Consider the following 23,593-nt stretch of genomic DNA (forward strand, 5'->3'; position numbering starts at 1 on the left):
TTCAAGTGTATGTGGCTGGCACCTTAGCTGCTTGAGCCACAGGCACTGAACCAGTCATGCCTATTGACTATTTTAACAACCTGTCTTGGCCATCTGCCCCCTCTGGCTCCTATCTGCCCTCCTGAAGTGCCCCTCACCCAGGCACTGGGAACCCCACAGCCCTTCCTGGTCTCGCTCAGTCTGCCCTGGACTCTGCCACCTGGGCTTCTCCGGGCCTCCTGCCCCACCTCCCAGTGCCATGTCCCTGACCCCACCTGTCTTCTACACTCTTTTTTTTTTTTTTTTGAGACAGGTCTCACTTTGTCACCCTCAGTAGAGAGCCGTGATGTCAGCTCACAGCAACCTCAAACTCCTGCACTCAAGCAATTCTCTTGCCTCAGCCTCCCGAGTAGCTGGGACTACAGCCCAACTCAATGCCCAGCTATTTTTTTGTTGCAGTTGTCATTGTTGTTTAGCAAGTCCCTGCTGGGCTCAAACTTGCCAGCCTCAGTGTATGTGGCCAGTGTCCTACCCACTGAGCTATGGGCACCGCCTGTCCTCTACACTCTTTTTTTTTTTTTTTTGCAGTTTTTGGCCTGGGCCGGGTTTGAACCCGCCACCTCCGGCATATGGGGCCAGCATCCTACCCCTTTGAGCCACAGGTGTTGCCCTCCTGTACACTTTTTTTTTTTTCTACACTCTTGTTATAAATCCTGGCACCTGTTAACGGTTGGCTTGTGCCCTGAGCCTGCATCCTACACAACCTTTCTCTGAACTTCAGCCTCCCACGTCCAGTCACCCACTTAGCAACTCCCAGTGACCACCCGAGGGGTCCCCAACTCAGCCAGCGCATGAGGATCCCTGCCTGCCTCCTCAAGTCCTACTCCACCCCCCATCAGCCCACACAGAATGGCAATGGCACCTCCACCCAGGCTTCCAACATCTGAAAACCACACCCCTCTCATCCCATTGGCGCCAGATGCCCCCAATGAGAAGTCCTGGTGCTCTCCTAGCCACTGAGAATACCCACAGTTGAACTCAGAATGATATGCCCTTTATTCTGAGCCCACTGTTGCTAAAATGATAGAATGCACTTCTTGGAGCCCACAAATGTGGCCACATGGTTTGCTGCTGTCCCCTGGAGGACAGATTGACAGTGGCAGGCCCAGCCCTGGGCTTCAGGCACTGCCAGGCAAGGGACTTGGGGACTCTGCTTAGGTGTTTCCAGGCCCCTTGGTGGCAGTCATGACAAACTGCCCCCCAACAAGTTATCTGCTGGGGCTCCACATAGCCTGAAGCCCTGGGCTGACATGCATTGTCCCCATAGTGAGAATTGTAGGACTAGTGAGGCTGGTGTCATGGCAGTGTGGGCAGGGGTCTGCTGTCCTCTGCAGAGCCCCAAGCTGCCCAGAGCACCGAAGTGAGGGTGGGAGGGGTGTGTGGCAGGTGCTATGGAGGCTCAGCTCTCCACTGTCCTTGCTAAGGCAGCACCAGGGAGGCTACTAACAGGCTGTGTGAGGGTGGGTGGCAAAGACCCGGGTTGCTACACAAGTTGCAGGGGCTCTACACTGAGCCTGCTCCCATGAGGGCAGGACCCTACCAGAAGCCAAGAGGGCAGACTGAACACACGGGGCCTGGGGGAAAAAGGAAAAAAATAAATTAAAAAAGCTATCCACAACAGGAGGTCAGACAACAGCTTTATTGTGGGAAAGGGATCCCAACGTCCTGACACCACATACACACAAATGGGACTGCTGCAAGACCTGCACAGACTCCAGAGCATGTGTGGAGGACAAGAGAAGCAGGACCCATCACCACAAAACCATCAGCGCAGGTGTCACCCAATCCGCCCCCCCCATCGCAGTGGCTTGGCTCAGGCGTGCAAGAAGCGGTTGAAGGCATTGTAGGCTGACTCCAGGTCGAAGAGCATCTGGCGCACCTGGGAGTCATCCAGCTCATCAGAAGCTGACATTCCACTCAGGGTCTGCAGCCTGGGGGCAGAGCGAGCACCATGGGGGTAGGGCAGGCAGAAGGGCCCCACTGGTGCCACAGGTGGCTCTACCTGGCCATGTGGGACACTCACCACTGGCTGACCGTCTGGCGGCCCTCAAAGTCAGGAGGCAGGTGGCTCATGCGATGCATGGTCTCCATCAGCTCCCGCAGGTCGGGCTGGATCTGCAGATGGAAGGAAGCACATGGCTCTGGGACCTCACATCCCAATCTGCCCCTCCCACCTACAGCCCCTTCCCTGCCGACCCCTGTACCTCATCCATGGCACGTATCTCCAGGCGCAGTTTGTCCATGACTGTGATGAAGAGCTGGGGACAAGTGTGGGTGTAAGGTCTCTTGGGTCCACCTGGGGTGGGGACCAGCTTCAGGGCTCACTGCTGGCCCCAAAGGGCCAGGCCCCCCGCCCCTCTGTGGCCACAATGGTCTGACTGCTTAGATCTCCTTGCTGTATCCCATTCTTAGCTCTGGGGGCTCCACAGTGCATGGGGGCTCAAATTCACAGCCTGCCTAGGGGCCTCCTGGGCTAAAGTGTAAGGGTGGGTCCTGGCCACCTTGAGAGCTATGTGGGAACTGAGGAAGTCCCCACACAACCCCGCCCTCAAGCCCAAGTTGTCCCTCCCAGGAGTCTGCGGATTTGCCGGGGAGCCTCAAGGAGTCTGCCCAGATGTTGTCCCCGCCATTCCCAGCTGAAGGGGCATCCTCTGCCCAACAAGTCAGAGGGCTCTCTGCTCTGGAGGCCCTGGGACCCTGCACATGTGCCACCAGCTTCGGCAGTCTCGGCCCTCCACACCGAGACAACATCAGCAATGCAGCGGTTGAGGTTGCCCTTGTCATCCTTGATGGTGATGGGCCGGTCCTCTTTGATCCTCTCCATGGCCAGTGGGCAGTCCAGCTGTGGGGGATAGATGTGGATGCCAGGCAGGGGCAGGCCCCACCCCAACAGCACTCCATACCTATTAGAAGGAATTGGCTCACTTACGCGGAACTTGCGGCAGAATTCATCAATGGAGTTGATTTCCGAGCCCTGAACTTGTCGGAAGGCTGCTTTGTACTGTACCAGGAGCCGGGAGCAGGCTGCAGTGTACCTAGGAAGTGCACCCACTGCCACCTGAAGCCAGCCCTCCCTGCCCAGCTCACCCGGCTCTGCCTCAGCCCAGCCAGACACAGCAGCTCTCATGGAGGCTGGACAGCAGGGAAGAGAAAGGCCAGTGATAGCTAAGGCTTTCCATTGGGTTTGCACAGAAAAGAGTTTCGGACAAGAACAAGAGGAGGGACCGAGATATGGCCGCCACAGGGGCAAGGCCCAGGACACGCTGGGGCTCAGCACTGGGCAAAGGCCTAGCCACTCCACCTCTGTCTGCCCGCTGGACCATGGTGACCAGCCCTTCCCTGACAACCCACTGACAGCTCACAACCTTATGGGGTGGGCCTGTGAGGGACTTATAACTCTACTGAAGCAAGCCCTGTATGCATCCCAGTTGCTGGCCTAGCCAGCACCACATACAGACTAGCTATCCCTGAGTCCCCCACTCATCTAAGTTTCTTTCATCAGTGAGGCTATCTATGCGGGGTTGGGGAACCACACCCCAGGAGCCCCTTGGACATGCATATTGTCCTTTAACTCCCCTCCAGGACTTCCCTGGCTGATACCCAGAAGCATCCTCATAATGCTGTCCCCAGAAATGGGCACCTTATGCCCTGGTGGAACCCTGGCTTGGGCCCCAGACCCCTGATCCTGCTGCCCACTGAGTACTCAAGCCCCAGAGGGCAGGGATGGCTCTGAAGACAGTAGACTCCTCACTCATTGGGGGTGACACAGTCCTTGATATATGCCTTCTCCAAGGCCTGCATCGTCTTCACCACTGCAAACAGCTCTGCCATGTTGTCATACCTGAGAACCACATGTCTGTCAGCCCATGCCCCGAGGCAGGGAGGCTGAGGCACAGATCCCACAGCCAGCACCCTTGCCCTGGCACACAGCTGTGGGGGTACTCTGGTCAGATGCCCCTCCACACCTGTTCCCAGCCTGACCCTCGGTGTGGCTGCTCTGGGCAGGCCAGGTGGGTGTGGGTAAGGGCATGTGGGTTAGGGGTAGCCTGGATGCCTGGACTTACTTCTCCCGCTCCCGGGCATTTTTGTACAACTTCACTTCCTATGGGAGAGAGTGAGCAGAGCCCTGGTGAGGGTCACATAGGTGTTTGCTGTTGGCCAACACCAGTCAGGGGGGTATCTGCCACTCACTTCATACAGCTCTGGCTTATTCCCAGGGGCTGCAAAAGAACAGGCAAACAGTTGGCAGGCTGGCCACAAAGTTGACCCCAGGTGGGCTCTGGGCCCAACCTCCTTTTCAATCCTTTCCTCAAGGTCTCCCTGAGAGGCTTCCCAGCATCCAGAGGGAACTGGAGGACAGGGGTTCCAACATCACACCCCTCTGTCTGTGGGAGGGTCTGAGCAGGACACTGCCTTTGGAGGTGAGATGTCAGGCCCACCTCTCCTGACCACACTTTGCTCACAATACCATGTTGCAGCACATACTTTATGGGCTTTCCCCTGGGCTTAGAGACACAGGGATGCCAGGACCTGAGGTTCTGGCCACACTAAAGCCTGTCATCTCTGCACAGCAGGGCTCTGAACTGGCCCCTGGCCATCCCCCAAGACCATATGAGAGTGTGTGTGTGTGGAGACTGTATAGACATCCCTCACCCCACATCACTCCTCAGTAGCTGTCCCTGGCTAGGGTCACACTCACCTCCCATGCCTGGAGTGGCTGGGATCCCGTGAAACATCCTGCAGGCTCTGGTGGCCACGGCACTGTGACCTGGGGAGCAGAGCCAGTGCCGGCTCAAAGATGGCCCCTAAAGCTCCCAAGCACTGGGCCTTAGGGGCTCAGGGCCTCATGAAAAGTTTCCTTGTCCTCAAACCAAGGAATGTAAGGGGAACATGAGCACCCTCAGGGCAGCACTAGGAGGCTATCAGAGTGGGCTGCCTTGGAGGTGCTGGTGGGTGCTGATGCAGGAGGGGAGGAGACAGCTGTTGGGCAAACGAGGGAAGCACATTCCAGGCACAGGAGCAGCTAACAAGGAGCTTTCAAGTAGAAATGAACATAAAAGAATAGACAAGCTTAGGGGCAGATTTCTAGTGTGGGGGTGAACTAGGGAATAAGCATAGACTTTTTTTATTTTTTTGAGACAGTCTCATGCTGTCGTCCTGGGTAGAATGCTGTGGCGTCATAACTCACAGCAACCTCCAACTTGGGCTAAAGCAATCCTCTTGTCTCAGCTTTTCTGTTTTTAGTAGACAGGGTCTCACTTTTTTGCTCGGGCTGGTAACTCGTGAGCTCAAGCAATCCACCCGCCTCAGCCTCCCAGCGTGCTAGGATTACAGGAGCGAACCCAGCCAGTTTTTTTTTTTTTTTTTTAAGAGATAGGATTTTGCTGTCACCCAGACTTGAATGCAGTGGCCAAATCATAGCTTGCTGCAGCCTCCAACTCCCAGCCTCAAGTGATCCTCCTACCTTGGCCTCCCAAAGTGCTGGGATTATGGGCCTGAACAACTGTGTCTTGTCCTAATGCCATGGGAGCTACGAGTGTTGAAGACAAACTGGCTGGGCAGAAGGAACGCAAAAAATGCTGCAGGAGGATCCTGCCTATGGTGATGCCAGTGGCTGGGGCCGGTTCCAGATATTCTCTGGAAGTAGAACCACCAAATCTGAAGGGTGGTTAAGATTAAAAAGGACTTAAATACGTCCCTGTTTCTGGCCCAGTGGTACCAGGGAAGTAAGGTGAGATGCGAAGGGCATGGGAGGAGGGGGCGGGCACAGGGCTTGGACGCGGACTTGAGAGGCTCTACGGCCAACCGAGCAAACAGGAGAGAGCTCGGAGGCCCAATCAACGGCGCTGAGCCCGCGTGAACACCGCAAGAGCGGACAGCACCCCAAAAGCAAGGAAAGGGGTGCACCGAAAAAGCGAACCTGCTCTGCGCCGACCCGTCGCGGGGCCCAGGCCCGAGCAGCCTCCAGGCTTTTGCCGCATCTGGCAGCCCGAAAACTCTAGAACCGACGTTCCCCGACACCCGTCCCCCGCATACCTGCGCGGCGCGGCGAGTTGCGGAGATGGCGCCAGAGCTAGGCGCTACCGATCGACGGTTCGGCGCCCGCCCCCGTATCTGCGCCTGCGCGGGTCCAATCGGCAACTCGGCGCTCAGCCCAAAGTCTGAACGGCTGGCCCCGCCCCACCCCTTCCTTCCTTCCCTACTGTCCAAGAACCCACGGGTAGGGAGGCAGCAGCTTCGTTTATTAAGGACTCGGGTGGGTACAGCAGCGGCGAAGGGTCAGAGGCGCCGGAAGAAGAGCTTGGAGCCTCGATCCAGCGTGCACACGCCGGGGCCGGGCAGCAGCTGGTGCAGGGTATCCCGGTCTTCGGTACATAGGTGTCTGCTGCAGAGCTGCAGCTCCCGTAGCTCCACGGCGACCTTGTCCCACAGGGCCAAGCCCAAGGGCCCCTGAACTGTGCAGCCTGCACCGGGGGGAAGGGCAGCCTTAGCCCTGCAGGAGCCAGCGGCAACCCCTCGGGCCCCGGGGGCGTATTCTCTTCACTGGCACAGCCCTTGGGAAGTAGCCTCCTCTGAGGTCCTTGGGGCTGGAGCCAGGTACTGTAGGGGGGCCCAGGAGGCTCCCTAACACTAGGAAGGAGCGGGGCCCTCTGCACAGCCAGCAGGCAGGCAGGATGAGTGGCTCAGATAAGTGCTGTGTCCGTACTGCTACCTCCGACAGCACCCTGATCTCAGAGTCTATGACTACACCTCAGTCTCCCCATCCATAAAATAGACATAGGGCCACCTGCAAATCCGTAAATCTTGGGCCTGAGTGGACACTAAGCTCCCCAGGCAAAGAACTTGGCACCAGGTTGAGAGGGTACAGACATCAGGAGCACAAAGCCTGCCTTTCCAGAGGAGGCAGCCTAGCCCTCTGGGGTGAAGGGTGAGGCAGAGGAAGAACCCAGAGGCTCCCTTCATGCACACCCACATGTAGCCCTGTCTCCTGCAGAGCAGAGTCTGATATTCTCCCTCTCAGACCTCACTGGGCGTGCCAGACTTCTGGCTAATCCATCCATGTACCTCTCTTGGGCTTGTCCTCCAGACAGCTTAGGCAGGGGACTGCCCTGGTGTGGCTGAAGCAGGAACAAACTAAATCAGGCCACAGCCCAGGAAAGGGTAGCATCAGAGCATCCTCTCCCACCAGGAAGTGGGAGAGCCCCTCAGTGGCACCTTTCAACACTCTGACCTGGAACTCTCCCTTCCTGCCACCACAAATAAGGAAGTCTATGGAAGAGGGTCTTACCTCCTATGGACTGCTCTGAGAATCAGGATGGACAGGCCAGAGGCAGAGAACCCCCTTCCCGACCCCATTGTTTTGGAAGCTGGGCTCAGGCAGCTTTCCCATCACACTGCACACTGCTCCCTCCCCACCCCCAGGCACCAGTCTCAGGGAGCCATGCTGTCTGGCTGAAGGCAGTGATAATCCTTTGGAAACAGGCACCAGGGACTCAGGTCCCAGAGAAGGGAGCTGCATGGCTAGCCAGGCATGGCTGATGGCTGCCACGCCTGGTCCTCACCTGACAAGCCAAGGAAGCTAAAGCCTTGGGGCCGCCCCTGGAGGACAGACAGGACCTCTTCTAGGCTGGCACAGCCAATCCCAGGGTTGGCAGACAGGTCCAGAGAAATGAGTGAGGGGCAGCAAAGGAGACACCTGAGACCACATAGGCAGAGGGAGGGTTACTCTGGAGTCCACCTAAACTTCATACAGGGAAAGCTGCTCCAGATACCTACAGTCTGGGCACCTCAGGCCAGACCCACGATAGCCAACTCTAGGTGTGCCTGCCTGGCCTGGGAACTCCCTGATAGCTGGGCAAGAGTCCAGGGTCATGACAGCAGTGGTCCTTGTGTGGGTTGATGTGTAAGAACCACAGTGTGCAGTGAGGAGGCTGGGAGGAGCCAGGTCTTGGGGTGCCCTTTAGGGGAGGAACTAGCACCACTTCTGTGGCCCTTTCTACCTAACCCAGTACCCCTAGGGTACCATACCTTGAGATCTGACCAGCCCCCATCCTCCCAACAGTGGGCTGCAGGGTGGGGACATTACCTGCTCAGGTCTCTCACAGCCTTATCACCCAGGTGGTTTGCAGACAGGTTCAAGTGGGTCAGAGCACAGCCTTCCTGGACATGAGCAGAGGCCCGAGGGGAACAAGCCAAGTGGGGCACCTGCCCTCCCTGCTTCCCAGAGAGGAACCCACACAGAGGCCAGGCACCTAAGGTGCCAGAAGGGAGCAGTGCCCTGCCAATTTGGCTATCAGAAGGAAATACCTCTCCTCATTGTAAGTCACGCTCAGCACACTGTGATGTGGAACTGCAGAGACCCAGCCCTATCTGGAGGAGCCCCCAGGAGATGACATTGTGGCTTGGTATGCCCCCTTGGGCTGGGAACACAGCTGGAGGCAGGGAGCTATACAGAAAGCATCCTCAGGGCTGCCTTTTCCAAACCTGGGGACCTTGGACCTTTGGACCTCAGAGGCTCTGTTCTGGCTCAGTGGCTCCTCACCCACCACATACCTTGGTCAGGTATCTGACCACAGGCTCCATAAGGCCTGAATCACTCTTGCCAGCTGCCACAGAGTTGAGCTCCAGGTGCAGGAGGGTGCAGACAGGCAGGCTCTGCAGGATCCGAGCCAGGGTGGAGGCACCCAGGGTGTTATAGGACAGGGACAAAGTCTTCAGGTGCTTGGCATCTATAATGGGGCCAGAACCTGTCAGTCCCACGTGGCCACCCCCCGCCCCCACTCATACTTCTGGGTCCAGACCCACAGAACCCCTTTGTTGAAACTGTTCTCCTTGAATTTTTATGTATAGGGGCGAAGGCACTCACCAAAGTTCTCCCAGCAAGGGAGGGGCAGGACCAAACCCAGGAGCCAAACTCCTCCCCACCATTTCTGGGTCCTCATCCACTCCCATCTACCCAAGATGGTCTTGGGCCAGGGTGTGTGCACAGTGGGGTGAGGGGATGCTTCTCTCACAGAACACTCAGGGCTGGGGGAGCATAAGCCCTATGGTGTGTCCTGAGAATAGCCCAGGCAGAGTAAGCAGGAGATGCCCCAGAGTCTAGCAGACCCAGCACCCACGTGTGCGTCTGTGTGCTCCCAGAGCCAGCCCCTCTTAGCCAGCCCCAGCATCCCAGGCCCTTTTTGTTCAAGGTCCTCTGAGTCCCTCAACATCCTGGGGTCAGGGAGTAGACCAGGAGTACCAGGTCAGCCCACCTTGGAAGGCGTTCCCCAGAGCTGCCCCATGGCTCAGGAAGAAGCTGGAGCCGAAGGTGCAGGCCTGCAGGTGCAGAGTGTTGAGCAAGGGGCAGGCCTGCAGGAGGGAGGCCAGGGCCTGGCCACAGCTATCCCCCAGGGGGTTCATGCTCAAGTCCAGTTCCTCTAAGTTCTGTGGAAGACAAGGGCTGGGCACTGAGCCCCCGCTCCCCCTCAGAGCCTAGCTATGCTGGGAGTCAAGGTAGGGGGCTCCCTCCAGCCAGGCCCTCCCACTGGCCAGCTCTCAATCACTGCAGCCTGCACTGCAGCCTCATCAGTGCCTGGCTGATGAGAAAAGTGAGGCTGATGGCCTGTGTCCTGTGTGTGTCTACCTGCAAGGCAGTTTGGCCTGGGAGGCCTGTGGCAAGTTGGCGCAGGCCTTCGGGGCCCAAGTGGTTGGAGGAGAGATCGAGCAGGACCAGGTTGGGCATGGTGCCCAGCGCGGCCAGCAACTCAGCGGCACACCCATCCCCCAGCCGATTTCCTGCCAGGCGCAGCTCCCGAAGCATTGTGTGTAGCTTGAGGGCCCGCAGCAGTGGTGTGAGCTGGGCCTGGTACAGGCCCAGAGCACAGGCACTGAACATGGGGCTTGAGCCCTGGCGCTCTACAGCCTGCAGCACCTGTGGGTGCTCCCCTGGGAGGGAGGGACGTGGTATCATGGGAGGATTCTGCCCTCTGAATCCTGGAGGCTAAACCAAGGGGTCCCTTCTCATTAGCCCAGGGGGCTGCCAAGCAGAGGCCCTACAGAGGCCACTCCCACAAGCCTGTGGGCCTGACCACCTCCTGTCACCCCCATATCTCATAATCCCCAAGAAGCTTCCCCAGCAGCTCGCAGCCCACATCAGACTCCTCTAGGGGTCTGGTGTTGTGGCTTTGGTGACTTTATGCCACCTGCCTGGCAGGAGACACAGGGCCATCCTCTCATCCCCATCCATAGCACTCAGCAGTACCAGGTGAGGTGCCCCATACACTGGGAGGCCTACAGACCTGGCAGGAAGGGTGAATGGGGCCCTCTGCCTCCTGGCACAGCCTCACCCAGAAGCGGTGGGTCTCTAGGCCCTTACCTTGTCCCAGGCTCTGGCAAGCCCTACAGTAGCGGTCGGCCAATGGCGGGAGGTCCCACGAGGTGACTTCAGCCAATACCTAGAAAGCACTGGTGGTCAGCAACTCCAGGGTGCCGGGTGCCTGGTGCCTTAGGCGCTAGGGCCTGATGCTCACCTCATCGTTTGTCTGCAGCACATCGCGGATGGGGTCCTGTGGGGCCAGCAGGGCTCCCTCCTTCCGTAGGGTGAGCCTTGGTAGCAGCCCACAGGTCTGGTAATAACGCTGGGCTGCCTGCTCAGCCAGCCAGGCCACAGAGTGGGCCTCAATGCTATGAGGGTGGGCAGAACACTGAGTCCCCGCACACAGCCTGGGTGACACCCCTGGGTCCTTGCATCTGCAGCTCCCTCCTCCCCTGGAGGCTGACTCCATCCTGTCCTGGCAGCCCAGGACACCACCAACTCCTCTGGCCCTTGTTGGGGCTTATAGGGCTTGTTGGCCATGCTTGTGCAGGGCATCCTCACCTAGGACTCAGCCCTGCTGTCAGCAGCCTGGGGCTCAATGGTGGGGCACCACTTCGTATGGGACCCTTGCCAAACAACCCCCCTTGTGTGCACACATGAAGATGTCCAGGCCTTTGCCATGGCCTCATTAGCACTGGGCTGCCGGGTGGGTAGAGGAGACTAGGGGTGTGAGAGGGCTAGTGATGCCTTACCTGTATGGAACAGGAATGAGGAAGAGATTATCTTGAACTTGAACTCGAACACGGATAGGAGGAGGTAGGACTGAACCCTGGCAAGTGGGGGCCAGGGACAGGTTAAATCAGGTAGATAGAGACCTCCACCCCAACCTGCCCTGAGCAGGGGAACCAGCCTTGCTCTCAGCTTCAACACCTACCGAAGTCTGGCCTACTGTAGGACTGTCTCCACTGGGCCCTAAGTCCCTGGGGAAACTGGGGCTCCCCAGGCACTCTACAGCCGAGCTGCTGTCTCCTGCCTGGACAGGTGCAGTCCAACTCCTGATGCAGGGCAGGCGGGCCTGCTCAGCCCAGGCCTGGGACCTGACAAGGCGCGCCTCAGCATCTGACCCTGAGGCCTTGGGCCTGCTGCTCTCCCTGCTGCTTTGGGGACAGGGCTGGCGGCTGCCCCGGCGGCTGTGGGTCAGAGGCACATCAAGCTCCAGCCAGTCTCGAACCAGGTCCTCCTCAGTGACAAGTGCCATCTGGAGGGCAGAAGCTTCCCTCTGGCCCCAAGGTGGGCCAGGCCCCAGGTGGTGGCTCTGGGTACTGCCCACACTTCCAATGGCTGCCTCACTGGTGCCCACTGCGGCTGCCTCCCTGTTGTTGGCAGAACACCGAGGCCTCTTTTGGGATGGCCATGGGGGGCCCACAACGTCCTCGTCCTCTGAGCTGCTGCTGGCTGGCCCATGCCTGCTCCTCCGAGGCCTGATCCCTGCTGGCGCTGTCTGCCCTGGGGAGACTCTGGCACAGAACTGAGAGAGCTCTGTGGGTTTCAAGGTTTGAGAAGGGGGCTCTGGACAAGGGCTCAGGGGAGGAGAGGTCTCAGGATCAAACAGATGGTTACACGGGAGGGTCCGCGGGCCCTGGGAGCTGAGGGGCTCTGTGGGGAGAGAATCCATCATGAGATAGGGGCTCTCAGGCAGAGCACGATGTCCCTAAGCAGAGGGGACCCTGCTTGCCTTGGCCCGAGGAAGCTGCCTGGAGCAGCCGTTCCATGGCTCTGGCCTTCTGCCGTGTCTCAAGGTCCAAGTCTCCATGATACAGCTTCACCCACTGCTGCAGAGTCTCCAGCGGCCTGAGGCCCTGTGTGGCACCCAGCTCAGCAGGGCAGGGTGGGCACTCCCACAGCCCTTACCCGCTGTGCCTGTCAGACTCACCTTCTTGGTTCGGAGGGTGATGGACGCCCCCCGCTTAATGAGCAACTCAGCCACCTCAAAGTGGCCACAGTTGAGAGCGTCGTGCAGAGGGGTGATGCCCTCACATCCCTGGCCACCTGGGTCGTCCACTGTAGCCCCGTGGTCCAGCAGGAAACGGACAATCTCTGTGTGCCAGGGGATGTGAGCCCAGCTCCCAATGCCCCACCCAGGCCTCCTCACCCCATGCTCCCCTTGCAGTGCGCCAGATCTTGCCTGCCCCCTGCTCACCCAGATGCCCGTAGTTGCAGGCCTCGTGCAGCGGTGTCCAGCCACAATAGTCCCGAGGGTTCAGAGGGTGGCCCTGTGACCAAGGACATGTGAAACTTGGTCCTGCATGCCCTGCAGCCCGGCTCCTATCTTAGGAACTCTGGGGCTTGAAGTGGCCTCAAGACTTTGGTCCAAGAGCCCAGAGTAGGCCCCACAAGCCCATCCCTTGGCCAGGTCTTCCCTTCTCCAGCCTACATCTCATTTCCCCAGACTGAGCACAGCATGTCATCCAGCCGCCAAGCCTGCCCCGTCCCCTTGTGGGGAGATGGTGTGCCCGGAGGGCCTGGGCCAAGAAAAGTGTATCAAGGTCTCAGTCTGTGGGCTGCCCCCATCCTGGCCAGCCCAGCAACAGCACAGACAAGGTACCATGTACTGGGCCCCTCAGACCTGCTTCAAAGATGAGGCAGCTAAGAGAGTCCTCAGGGAGGCCATGCTCAACCAAATCCACGCTGCTTTACAAAGCTTCCTCCTGCCTGGGGTGGCAGCCCACCTGTCCCACGAGGTCCTGGACACGGCGCAATTGGCCCTCGATACAGGCTCGGTGCAGCAAGGTCTCTCCCACATCATTGCGCCGGTTCCACTGTGGGCACAGCAACCCAGGACAAGGGCAGAGGTGTGAAGGGCCAGGTGGCACTGCTAAGCCCTGGGATGGGCCAAAGGCAGGGTGCTGCCCTCACCTTGGTCACCTTCTGTCGACCCAGGCGGACCTGCAGCTCCTCCTCCTCCTCCAGCGGCTGGGATGGGTCCTCAGTGTCCTCCTCTGGAATACAGTGAAAGCCACCACCCCAGGTGGGCCCATGGGAGATAAGCATCAGCGCTCCACCTTGCTGGCCTCCAGGGCCTCACTGTCCGCCGCACTGCCAGACCCCCACAGCAGCAGACCAAGCAGAGCTCTGGGAGCCCTTAGCCCAGTGGACAAAGCTGAGGAGGTGGGGCCCCACATGGACTCCTGGCCCCCCTGAACCTGCTGAGGGCCTATATCCACTCACCATCTCTCTGCCTACAGGGTACACCCCCTCACCTTCTGCCCTCTCCTTACAGGGCACCACCCACCCCAAAGCCCTATCTGTGTACGGCTATCTCACCCTGCACACAGACCCCACACCTCTTACCCAGGGCCTTGCCAGGAGATGCTGTCCTCTAAGCTAGGCAGACACCCTACTCTGCCCTGCTCCTGGCACATCTCACCAGGCCCCTCCTTGCCATGCCGTCTGACCCCTGCCTCCCCTGGCTCTTATCACACCAGCTCCTTCCCCAGCCTCTTGTGCTCCCTGCTGACTGAGTGGCTTTCCCTGGCATGCTGGTCCTTGGTCCACCCCCACCACTTTGCCACCTGCACCTACGTACAAGCCACATCCAACCTGACCCCTTCTCTAAGGTATAGCCCCAACTTTCTCAGGTTCTGGAGGCCCCTCGAGTTGAAAGCAAACATTGCACCTATCCTGGAAGGTACCACCCCTCGTACAGGCTCCCATACCCACCACTCAGCCACCAACCAGCAACCATGTCTGGGCATTGCCCTTCCCTCCCTACCTACTCAATTAGCCCTGCTCAACTAGTTCCTCACGCCCTGTGTGCAGCTGACCACACCAGCATCCAGAAGAAAGCCTGCTGGGCATGGAGGATGCTAGTACCCTCAGCTCCTCCCAGGGGCAACCAAGGGCCTCTATGATGTACCCTGTTCTACCCCCCCTGATGGAACTTGTGCCTGTATTGGGCTGTGTGCCCAGGCTCTGACCCTGTTCCCCTCCCAGGTCTTCTACTGGAAGGTCTCAGCCTGCCTTTGCTCCTTGCATGCTACCACCCTCCTCTTTCCACTCCCACAGAAGCACTAGGCGCCCTGCTGCCCGATATGAAGAGAGCACCATCATCCTGCCCTAGCCCAGCACAGGGTAGGGTAGGGGAATGCCAGGTGCAGTGTCCAGCAGCCAAGGAGGTGTCCAGCCCTCACCACTCTCTGAGAGCTCCACCTCACTGGCCTCCAGGGCTTCACTGTCTGCTGCCTCCTCTTCTCTCTCCTCTTCCTCCTCCTCATCTTCAGCCACACTCAGCTCTTGCAGTCTGGTTTCAGTCCCAGCAGCCTCCTGGGGCTGCAGCCTCAGCTGCACAGTATGCAGGTGCTGCAAGACCTGCCTCTGAGGAACAGAGGGACATTCTGCTTAGGCCTAGGGTCAAGGGATGCAGAGAAATGCAGGTAGGCTGCAAGGAAGAGGGGCTTGCCGGGGGTCTAGTGTGGGTGGAGAAGGCTTCTGCACCTGCAGCCGGGGCCGCTTGGCTTGCTGGGCGCAGCTGAGAGCCTCCTGGAAGCACGGGGCCAGCAGCTCGTAGGCATCACCAGCCTCCTCACGAGACAGTGCAATGTTGAGCCAGGTCTTGGATTCCTGGAGTGGCAGAAGTAAAGATGAGGTCAGTGACTGTCAGTCACCATACCCAGCTGGCTGCAGCCACAGCCTGGTTCCCACTTGTTGCCTACATGACATGAGAACTTCTACCCTGGCTCCAGGCTCCACCTCCCAACTGTTAGAAGCTGACAGTCCTGGGAAGGAGCTGCCTGTCCACTCCTACCGCCCAGGAACAGTAGTCTTGTCATGGAGCAGTGGGATAAACCCACACTGTGGGCAAGGAGCAGGGGCATGTCACCTCCAGAGGGTTGCCACCACGCAGCCTCAACTCCTCTTCATAGTGGTACACAGCCTGACGGTGTTCCTTCATGTCCCCTAGTGTGGTGGCCAAGGACACATGGATGACAGCCAGCTCTGCCCCCGGTCTGTTCAGCAGCTCAGCCAAATGCAGCTGGGGAAGCAGTCCAGTGAGGCCCAGGCTGCCTGTGGACAGGCCACTTCACAATGCACTGGTCCCTTCCTCCTGCACTGCCAGAGGCCACACACCTGCTGCTGGTAGGCCGTGGCTGCCTTGGGGAAATCGCCTGCTTTGGAGAAGAGGTCCCCGAGCTGCTCACAGATGGCCATAGCACCCAGAGGGTCACTGTCCTCAGCTTCCTCTAGCTGTTGCTGCAGCTGGACCACTGCCAGCACTGTGGGAAGAGGCTCGTGCCAGGGGTGGCACAGACCCTGACCCCAGCTCTACCACCGGTCATCATGTGCCCTTAGGCAACTCACCTGCCCTTTCCACCCCTTTCCAGTCCCTCCACAAAGGGAATAATGGGAGAGTCTGCCTCCTTTGTGGGCTTATCTCCAAGATCAGAAAAACTAACAAGGTTAGTTAACAAGCTGAGACAGGGCCTGGCGTGTAGCACCAGTCACTATGACAGTCACTACCATCGGTACTCTTGGGTCACACACATACCACTTGCCCTCCTTTCCCATTAGGCAGGGAGCTGTTGTCTCTAGTTTGCTAACAATGATGCTGCTTGTGAGTGAAGGCCCGATCTCCCACCTACCCTTCAGTACCCCTTGACAAACTGTGCTGTGAGTTCAGAAAAAACCAAGGCTCTCCTCCCAATATAAGTTGGCAGGCCTTCCCCTGCTTCCTAGAAACCAAAGCTGCCACCTCCTCAAGGACATACACTCAGGCCTCCACTGCTGAGGGTGAGGATGCCCTGTATACCCTTCCCAGGAAATGGCCCTGCAGGCCTCTTCTAGGCTCACCATACTTGAGGCTCTGGCAGACTGCTGCCTTCTGCACAGGCTTCTGGGAGCCCAGCCTACAGGCCTTCTTCAGGGCTCTTTTGGCAGCCAAAAAGTCCCCCAGATCTTGGAGGACCTGGGAAGTAAAAGAAGATGAGGCCTACAGACTCCACAAGGCCTGAGCCTATTGGGGGCAGACCCAAGTGGTACAGAGTGTGTACCTGTGAGATCGCCACACAGCACTCGCTCTCCAAAAACCGCTGTCTCATAGCGCGGGCACACTCTCGGGCTCCCTCCAGGCAGCGCATGGCCTGGGAGTGCTGCCCCCCACGCCAGTGGATGGTGCCCAGGTTGTAGCGGGCTCGGAACAGGTCCTCATACAGGTGGTTCTGCCTACAGGAAGCAGGGGTCACAGGTGCCTAGGACACTTAGGCTTTGGAACAGTGGAAGGCAGGTACCAGTGTACTCAGGACAGCTGCCAACATGCAGGGAATGCTCAGCCAGCAATAGCTGCTGATGTCTCACAGAGCCCTGACCTGCCAGGTTGCAGTCTCAGAGCCCAAACCAAGCCTGCCCTCTCCTACAATAAAGACCTGAGAGGCCTCTCAGCTAACAGAAGGTCTGCAGGGCCAGGGCTGAGGCCCAGCCAGTCTGCCCACTCAGGAAGGTCCTATACTTCTTGCAGGAACATAGGATTCCACTCCCATGAGGGGCAGGGCTGGGGCCTTACTCAGCAAGAAAGATGCTCTTCTTGAAGTAGTCATGGCACAGAGCTGTCTGCTGCAGACTCTCAAAGGTAAGGCCCAGGTTGAGGTAGAGCCGGGTCCTCATCTCGCTCAGTTCTCTCTGGGCCAATGTCCCTGGAAGACATCCCCTCCAAGCACTTGCCCACCTCCCTACACGGGTTTATTCAGGCCCTTTTCAGGCCCACCCAGTGCCAGCACCCGCTGTGCCAGCCAGGGGGCACTGGGGTGAGCAGACTGGTACAGGGCTAGGGCGGCGCCTGTGGCTCAGTGAGTAGGGCGCCGGCCCCATATGCCGAGGGTGGCGGGTTCGAACCCAGCCCCGGCCAAACTGCAACAAAAAAATAGCTGGGCGTTGTGGCGGGCGCCTGTAGTCCCAGCTACTCGGGAGGCTGAGGCAAGAGAATCGCGTAAGCCCAAGAGTTAGAGGTTGCTGTGAGCCGTGTGACGCCACGGCACTCTACTCGAGGGTGGTACAGTGAGACTCTGTCTCTACAAAAAAAAAAAGAATGGTACAGGGCTGGGTCCCTGGGGGCACTTACCCTCCAGTTTCTCATCCACAATAGCCAAGCTTTTCTCAAAGGCAGCCTGGGCCTGCAGCAAGGCATCCCTCAGCTGGCAGTGGTCATAGATGTCCAGATGGGTACGACCAATGGTAGCCCAGGCCCTCTGCAGCTCTGTGTGGTTGGACAGGGAATGGGCCAGATCCAGGTATTGGTGCTGATGCTGAATGTGGAGAGAAATCACTACCATGAGCTGACTCACTCTAAATAAAACCCCTATGTCCAGACTCCAGGAGATTCCCCAAACCACAGGCCACACGTGCCCCTTCTGTATGTCAAAGGCTGTCCCTGGAGACAGCTGCTCCACACTGCAGCTAGCCTAGACCGTGGTAGGGGGATAACCAAGAGTAAGCGAATCCTCAGCAAATACAGCTGAAATCATGTGTTCACTGATGGTTTCTGGTGCGGGGCTGCGGGGGTGGGCACCTATCCCGTTCCAGTTCCAGGAAAGGCTGTTATGTACCCAGCAGAGGCCCCTGAAGGTTAGGCTGTGTCCAGCCAGGTGCCTAATGGTGAAGATTCTGCCACCCTTCTCCCAAAGGGACCCCAAGGCGTGGCAGCTGGCGGGCTGTAGTGTGGTCAGCGGCACCGCACACCTGCAGGGCTGCCGAGTAGTCCTCCATTTCTGCCAGGCGCTCTCCGATCTTGCGGTGGGCTATGGCGCAGCCCAGGCGGTCGTCAGCGCTCTCTAGCAGCTGCAGCTCCTGCCGGTGCTCCTCCAAGGCCTCTGCGTAGCGGCCTAGGCACGGGGGGGGAGGGGTACAGCACGACCTGGCCGGGCTGCTAGGGCGTACGGGGCGACGCCTGCTCGGGAAGAGTCCGCTCGTCTCCCGCCCGCCAGGCGGGGACCCCCGGCCTGACGGGCGCGGGGCCGCACTTACCATGGCTGGCCAGGAGCTCCCCCAGCTGGTGGCAGCAGGCGGCCTCATCCCGCAGCTGCCCGCCGCTCTGTGCCTTGGCCTTGGCCTTGCTCAGCTCTGCCGGGAGGAAGGAGCGCGGGAGGCTGAGGCGGGCCGAGTCCGCTCTCGGCCTCCGCGCTCTCAGTACCCAGGGCCCAGCCAGACTCACGGCGAAGCTCGCGCTCGAGACTCATGCTCGAGTTGCAGCAGCCAGGGCGCACAATCCGGACTTCCCGCGCTGCGCCCGCGGCAACGCCCCGTCCCCGCCCCGCCCCGCCCCGCGCCTGGCCTGGCACGCAGGCGCAGTGCCGAGCTTCAGCGTATCGCATTCTGGGAAGTGTAGTCCACTCGCCAGAAACGTCCTGGGTGCTGTAGTCCGGCTGGCGCAGGGGCTGGGGGACGCGTCAGGGAAAGGATGGGCCTTCTTGACTTTGGGTCGTCCCTGGCCCCTGTGCCTGGCCGAGAACCAGTTCCTGCTAACTGGGAGTGCAGGGCTCCAAGCAGGCCGGCGTCATTCCACCGGACTCCGGGGCCGTGGGGAGCGCGCCCGCGCGGCTGGAGTCACCTGCCCTTTCTTTACAGATGTTCCTAACTCTGCCCTAGTGCTTGTTGAAATTAAAGTACACAAAATCGGTCAGGCGCGGTGGGTCACACCTCTGGGAGGCTGAGGCAGGTGGATTGCTTGGGCTCAGGAATTAAGAGACCAGCCTTAGCCAGAGCGAGACCCCATCTCTAAAAATGGCTGGACGGGGCGGCACCTGTGGCTCAGTGAGTAGGGCGCCGGCCCCATATGCCGAGGGTGGCGGGTTCAAGCCCAGCCCCAGCCAAACTGCAACAAAAAATAGCTGGGCGTTGTGGCGGGCGCCTGTAGTCCCAGCTGCTCGGGAGGCTGAGGCAAGAGAATCGCTTAAGCCCAGGAGTTAGAGGTTGCTGCGAGCCGTGTGACGCCACGGCACTCTACCCAAGGGTGGTACAGTGAGACTCTGTCTCTACAAAAAAAAAAAATAAATAAAAATGGCTGGACGCTTTGGCGCCTGGAGTCCCAGCTACTCCGGAGGCTGAGGCAAGAGAATCGCTTGAGCCCCTAAGAGTTTGAGCTTGCTGTGAGCTATGACCCCATGGGCACTCTACCGAGGGCGACAAAGACTCTGTCTCTAAATTAATTAATCACACAAAATCTACTCAAACACGCAACTTTAAAAAAGAAACGTAATGCCCGGGCGGTGCCTGTGGCTCAAAGGGGGTAGGGCACCGGCCCCACATGCCAGAGGTAGCGGGTTCAAACCCAGCCCCTGCCAAAAACTGCAAAAACAGACAAGCAAAAAAAAACAAAGGTAATGCCCTAACATGGTACAAAATAAAAGATATTTATAGTGAGTTGTTAAGTGTATGTAATTGAGGTGTCAGACTCGCTAGTCCTTTGTAGATGGATATAGCTGAGTCACATTTGGGAACTCAAACCCCAGGACTGTCACAGGAGGAAGAAATGCATTTTCCAAAATGAACAGAGCAGTGGTCAGGCGTGGTGGCTCATGCCTGTAATCCTATCACACTGGAAGGCTGAGGCAGATGGATTGCTTGAGCTCAGGGGTTCGAAACCAGCCTGAGCAAGAGCAAGACTGGGTCTCTAAAAAATAGCCGGGCGTTTGTGGTGGGCACCTGTAGTCCCAGCTATTTGAGACAAGAGAATAGCTTGAGCCCAAGAGTTGGAGTTTGCTGAGCTGTGATGCCATAGCACTCTACCCAGGGCAACAAAGTGAGACTCTGTCTAAAAAAAAAAAAAAAAGAACAGAGCAAAAGGTAGTTTTCTCAATATGTATGCCAGCTGTATTCCTGGGAAAATTTAGTGAACATATGTTAAAACTGCAAAACTACTTTTTGTGTGTGTGTGTGTGTTTTGTTTTTTAGAGACAGAGTCTCACTTTGTCACCCTTGGTAGAGTTCCATGGCGTCATGACTCACAGCAACCTTCAGCTCTTGGGCTTAGGTAATTCTCTTGCCTCAGCCTCCAGAGTAGCTGGGACTACAGGCACCACCCACAACACCCTGCAATTTTTTTTGTTGCAGTTTGGCTGGGGTCGGATTTGAACCCACCACCCTCGGTATATGGGGCCTGGGCCCTACTCACTGAGCCACAGGCACCACCCACTACTTTGTGTTGATATGTAAAAAAGCATTAGAATCTATGGCTGGGCGCCCATAGCTCAGTGAGTAGGGGGCCAACCACATACACAGAGGCTGGCGGGTTTGAGCACGGCCTGGGCCTGCTAAACAATAATGATAACTGCAACCAAAAAAAAAAAAAAAATAGTCGGGCCTTTTGGCTAGCACCTGTAGTCCCAGCTACTCTGGAGGCTGAAGCAAGAGATTTGCTTAAGCCCAAGAGTTTGAGGTTACTGTGAGTTGTGACCCCATGACACTCTACCAAGGGTGACATAGTGAAATTCTGTCTCAAAAAAAGAAAAAAAAAAAAAGAGAATCTAGGCTAAGAGCATTATAACCCAGACTGCTCACTCAAACCAGCGTCTGACAGATGACAGATGTCTGGAATCCTGCGACTTGAGGCACCTAGGCCCCAGACCCCTAAATACCTGCACTGTCTCCCTGTTACCTTGAGGACCAAATGCTTGCCATGCCTTGGGGTTCTCACTCCTGGCTACACAATACACCTAGAAGTGAACTTCTGGTACAATGGCTGGTATCCCAAAGGCCCCAGAGGAGACCCAAGAGTGGGAGAGAGAGAGAACTTTATTTTTCTATCCTTATCAAAACAGACCAGTGGAGTAAAACTGGGCCAGCAAGGTCTGGAAGGCAGATGAGCCCAGAGTCCAAGAAGGGTTGCCCATTATGCTCAGGCTGCCAGCAGCAGAGTGCTGGCCTCTTGGTATGGCCCTGAGCCTGAGGTCTGGGCCACACAGGGCAGTCACAAACAGGACAAGAGTGATCAAGGTAGTTCTACCTTTGGAGAGTGAGGTGCTGCTATGCCCCGGCTGGGCATCGGGGCAGGACTTAGAGGCCTATACTACCAATCCCTTCCCCACACAAAGCACAGTGCTGAAACCAATCTTCATGGAGGGCAAGCTGGTGAAGTGTCTGAGGGCATAGGCAGGGGTAGAGATGGGGCTTAAGACCGGGTGGCTCAGCAGACACAGGGAAGCCCCTTGAGCTGCTGGGAAGAGCAGGATTCACAGTACAGTCCTGCTTCTGGAAGCCCAATTCTCTATGGACCAGACAGGGTAGCCACAGGGCATGGGAGGAGGTGCTGCATGCGGGCTAGAGGCCTGGGGCAGGGGAGCAACAGACTGGGGCCAGGACGAGCTAGCAGAGCCCAGAAAGCCCACTCACAAGACTATCTTTTGGTAAGGAGACACAGACAAAACATGGTTTGGAATATTTTTTTAAACTACAGTTACACACAGAAAATATCCAAAAAGAATGCAGACCACAAAAGTGACAAATGAGTCATTTCCAACAGTGATAAAAACACTTCTTGTTTTGCTCTTTAAAAATTTTTATTGTTTTTTTAAATGTCTCTCTTTGGGCAACTGAGAGATGTGGTGCTCACAGGGACTGGGGTGATTTGGGGAAGAAAGGTGGGTCCCGACTCTGTCTCTCAGGCCTCCCCTGTATCTGCTGGGACCCCAGCTTCCATTCTCAGAGACCACAAAGGACTAGGTTGGGATACCAAGATGCCACACATCCTGGAAGCCAACCACTTCTGTGGTACTCCAGTAACATATGGCCCACAGAGACAAAGCCACAAGGAGGTCTGTGTGTCAGTCCCAGCTGCTGCAGACACTATCTCCTCAGGTGCTCAGTATCCCCAGGCTGCAGGGCTCAGCTGCTGTGTGTAATGGTTGCAGGGCAGCTGGGAGGCATCAGCAGTCTTTTGGGACACCGACCCCGAGGGAGGGCCTTGTCTAGGCCTTTGGGCTGGCCCCTTTTCCTCTACCCTAAACACAGGACTGCCTGCCCCAGGACAGGCAGCAGGGCTACAGGAACTCAGCAGGCCCTCGGTCTCCTTCTCCTGTGGCCCCCAGCCTACCACTCTCTGCAGCCATGGATACCTTCACTTGCACACACAGATCTGCTGTCTCCAGACCCCTGAGGAGCATAGTGGACCCCCTGGGTCTGGTGCTCCAACCTGCCTATGTCCCCTACCCTGTTCTTCACCCTGGACTCCTGGGGCCTGCCCCTCAGCTGAATCAACCTCTTACACACACAAATACAGGTGGATGGGGCAAACCTGCCCCTCCCCTCGCACCCCCCACATCATCACTTTGGAACCCAGAAACACTACTGGGGAGAGCAAGGTGGAGAGGGTGCCAAGATGCAGTACCATAGCCCATGTTCTCCCAGGCCTTGGTGCATGCCAGGCAGGCATGGGGGCAGCCCAAGGGCAGTGGGAGTCACCCTGATTATACCTGAGTCAGAGGCAGCTGCTCCCAAGGATGTGTTGGGAGCTGGGGTGGGGTCTTTCTTTGTAGAGGACAGATAACCAAATTCAGGTCGGTCCTTCCCTTCCTCTCCACAGCCAGGCCACATCAGCTTTGCAAGAGAGAAGGCTCTGGTTGTGAGGCACTCAAGAAGGCCCCATGGCCTGGACTAGGAACAGGACCCAAACAGAATTCTCAGAAATAACTCCCATAAGCTGGGCACCTGTCGCTCAGTGGTTAGGGCGCTGGCCACATGCTCCAGAGCTGGTGGCTCCCGGCCTGCTAAACAAACAAACAAAAAATGGCCAGGCATTGTGGAGGGCACCTGTAGTCCCAGCTACTAGGGAGGCTGAGGCAAGAGAATCACTTGAGCTCGAATTTGAGGTTGCTGTGAGCTATAATGCCATGGCACTCTACCGAGGGTGACAAAGTGAGACTCTGTCTCAACAACAAAAACTACCACAAACTCTTGGCCTATGAGGGGACAGAATGGCCACCCCAAAAGGGAGAGCTGATTGAGAGGTTACACTGGGCCCCATCCCAGCCATGCTTGGTGATGTGGACAAGCTTCATTACTCGGCAACGCCCTCTCCCTCTCCTCAGCCCACCACTCTCCTCAACGGACAGGACCCAAGCTCTGTTCCACATAGCAGGGCAGGCAGCACAGGGTGATGGGGGCCAGGCCCAGGCAGCCTGCTGGGGCAGGTAGGGGCTGCTTTGAGGCATGTTGTTGGTGGCTGGGGCAGAGGAACCAATTCTTTGGTATTGAAGCAATGAAAAGCTATCACAG

The 23,593-nt window shown here is 57.7% G+C and overlaps 2 protein-coding genes across 3 annotated transcripts; both read right to left on the reverse strand.

Moving 5' to 3' along the window:
• Positions 1-1,658: 1,658 nt before the first annotated feature.
• Positions 1,659-6,156, reverse strand: VPS28 (VPS28 subunit of ESCRT-I). 2 transcript variants are annotated; one of them, XM_053559344.1, is made up of 10 exons: positions 6,076-6,156; positions 4,739-4,807; positions 4,231-4,259; positions 4,104-4,141; positions 3,791-3,880; positions 2,969-3,074; positions 2,780-2,881; positions 2,244-2,297; positions 2,063-2,154; positions 1,659-1,970 (listed from the first exon to the last, which is right to left on the reverse strand). In XM_053559344.1, the coding sequence occupies exons 2-10, from the start codon at positions 4,773-4,775 to the stop codon at positions 1,853-1,855; spliced, it is 666 nt and encodes a 221-aa protein (XP_053415319.1). In that variant the 5' UTR covers positions 4,776-4,807; positions 6,076-6,156; the 3' UTR covers positions 1,659-1,852. The 2 variants fall into 2 exon arrangements, with proteins under 2 accessions (XP_053415319.1, XP_053415318.1); XM_053559343.1 differs by having other exon boundaries at positions 5,960-6,092.
• Positions 6,157-6,275: 119 nt separating this feature from the next.
• On the reverse strand, positions 6,276-18,607 carry TONSL (tonsoku like, DNA repair protein). Its single transcript, XM_053559468.1, has 26 exons — positions 18,537-18,607; positions 18,350-18,445; positions 18,065-18,207; positions 17,448-17,631; positions 16,893-17,022; positions 16,384-16,555; positions 16,184-16,298; positions 15,464-15,609; positions 15,216-15,368; positions 14,831-14,956; positions 14,527-14,710; positions 13,253-13,335; positions 13,066-13,155; positions 12,537-12,609; positions 12,270-12,433; positions 12,072-12,195; positions 11,271-11,992; positions 11,089-11,165; positions 10,551-10,704; positions 10,397-10,475; positions 9,665-9,966; positions 9,294-9,465; positions 8,593-8,768; positions 8,126-8,199; positions 7,602-7,735; positions 6,276-6,503 (listed from the first exon to the last, which is right to left on the reverse strand). Exons 1-26 carry the CDS (start codon positions 18,559-18,561, stop codon positions 6,319-6,321), a joined length of 4,083 nt encoding a protein of 1,360 aa, XP_053415443.1. The 5' UTR covers positions 18,562-18,607; the 3' UTR covers positions 6,276-6,318.
• Between the last annotated feature and the right edge of the window lie 4,986 nt (positions 18,608-23,593).

The sequence above is a fragment of the Nycticebus coucang genome, chromosome 13 (genome assembly GCF_027406575.1).
Source record: "Nycticebus coucang isolate mNycCou1 chromosome 13, mNycCou1.pri, whole genome shotgun sequence".
In the NCBI taxonomy this organism is placed as follows: domain Eukaryota; kingdom Metazoa; phylum Chordata; class Mammalia; order Primates; family Lorisidae; genus Nycticebus; species Nycticebus coucang.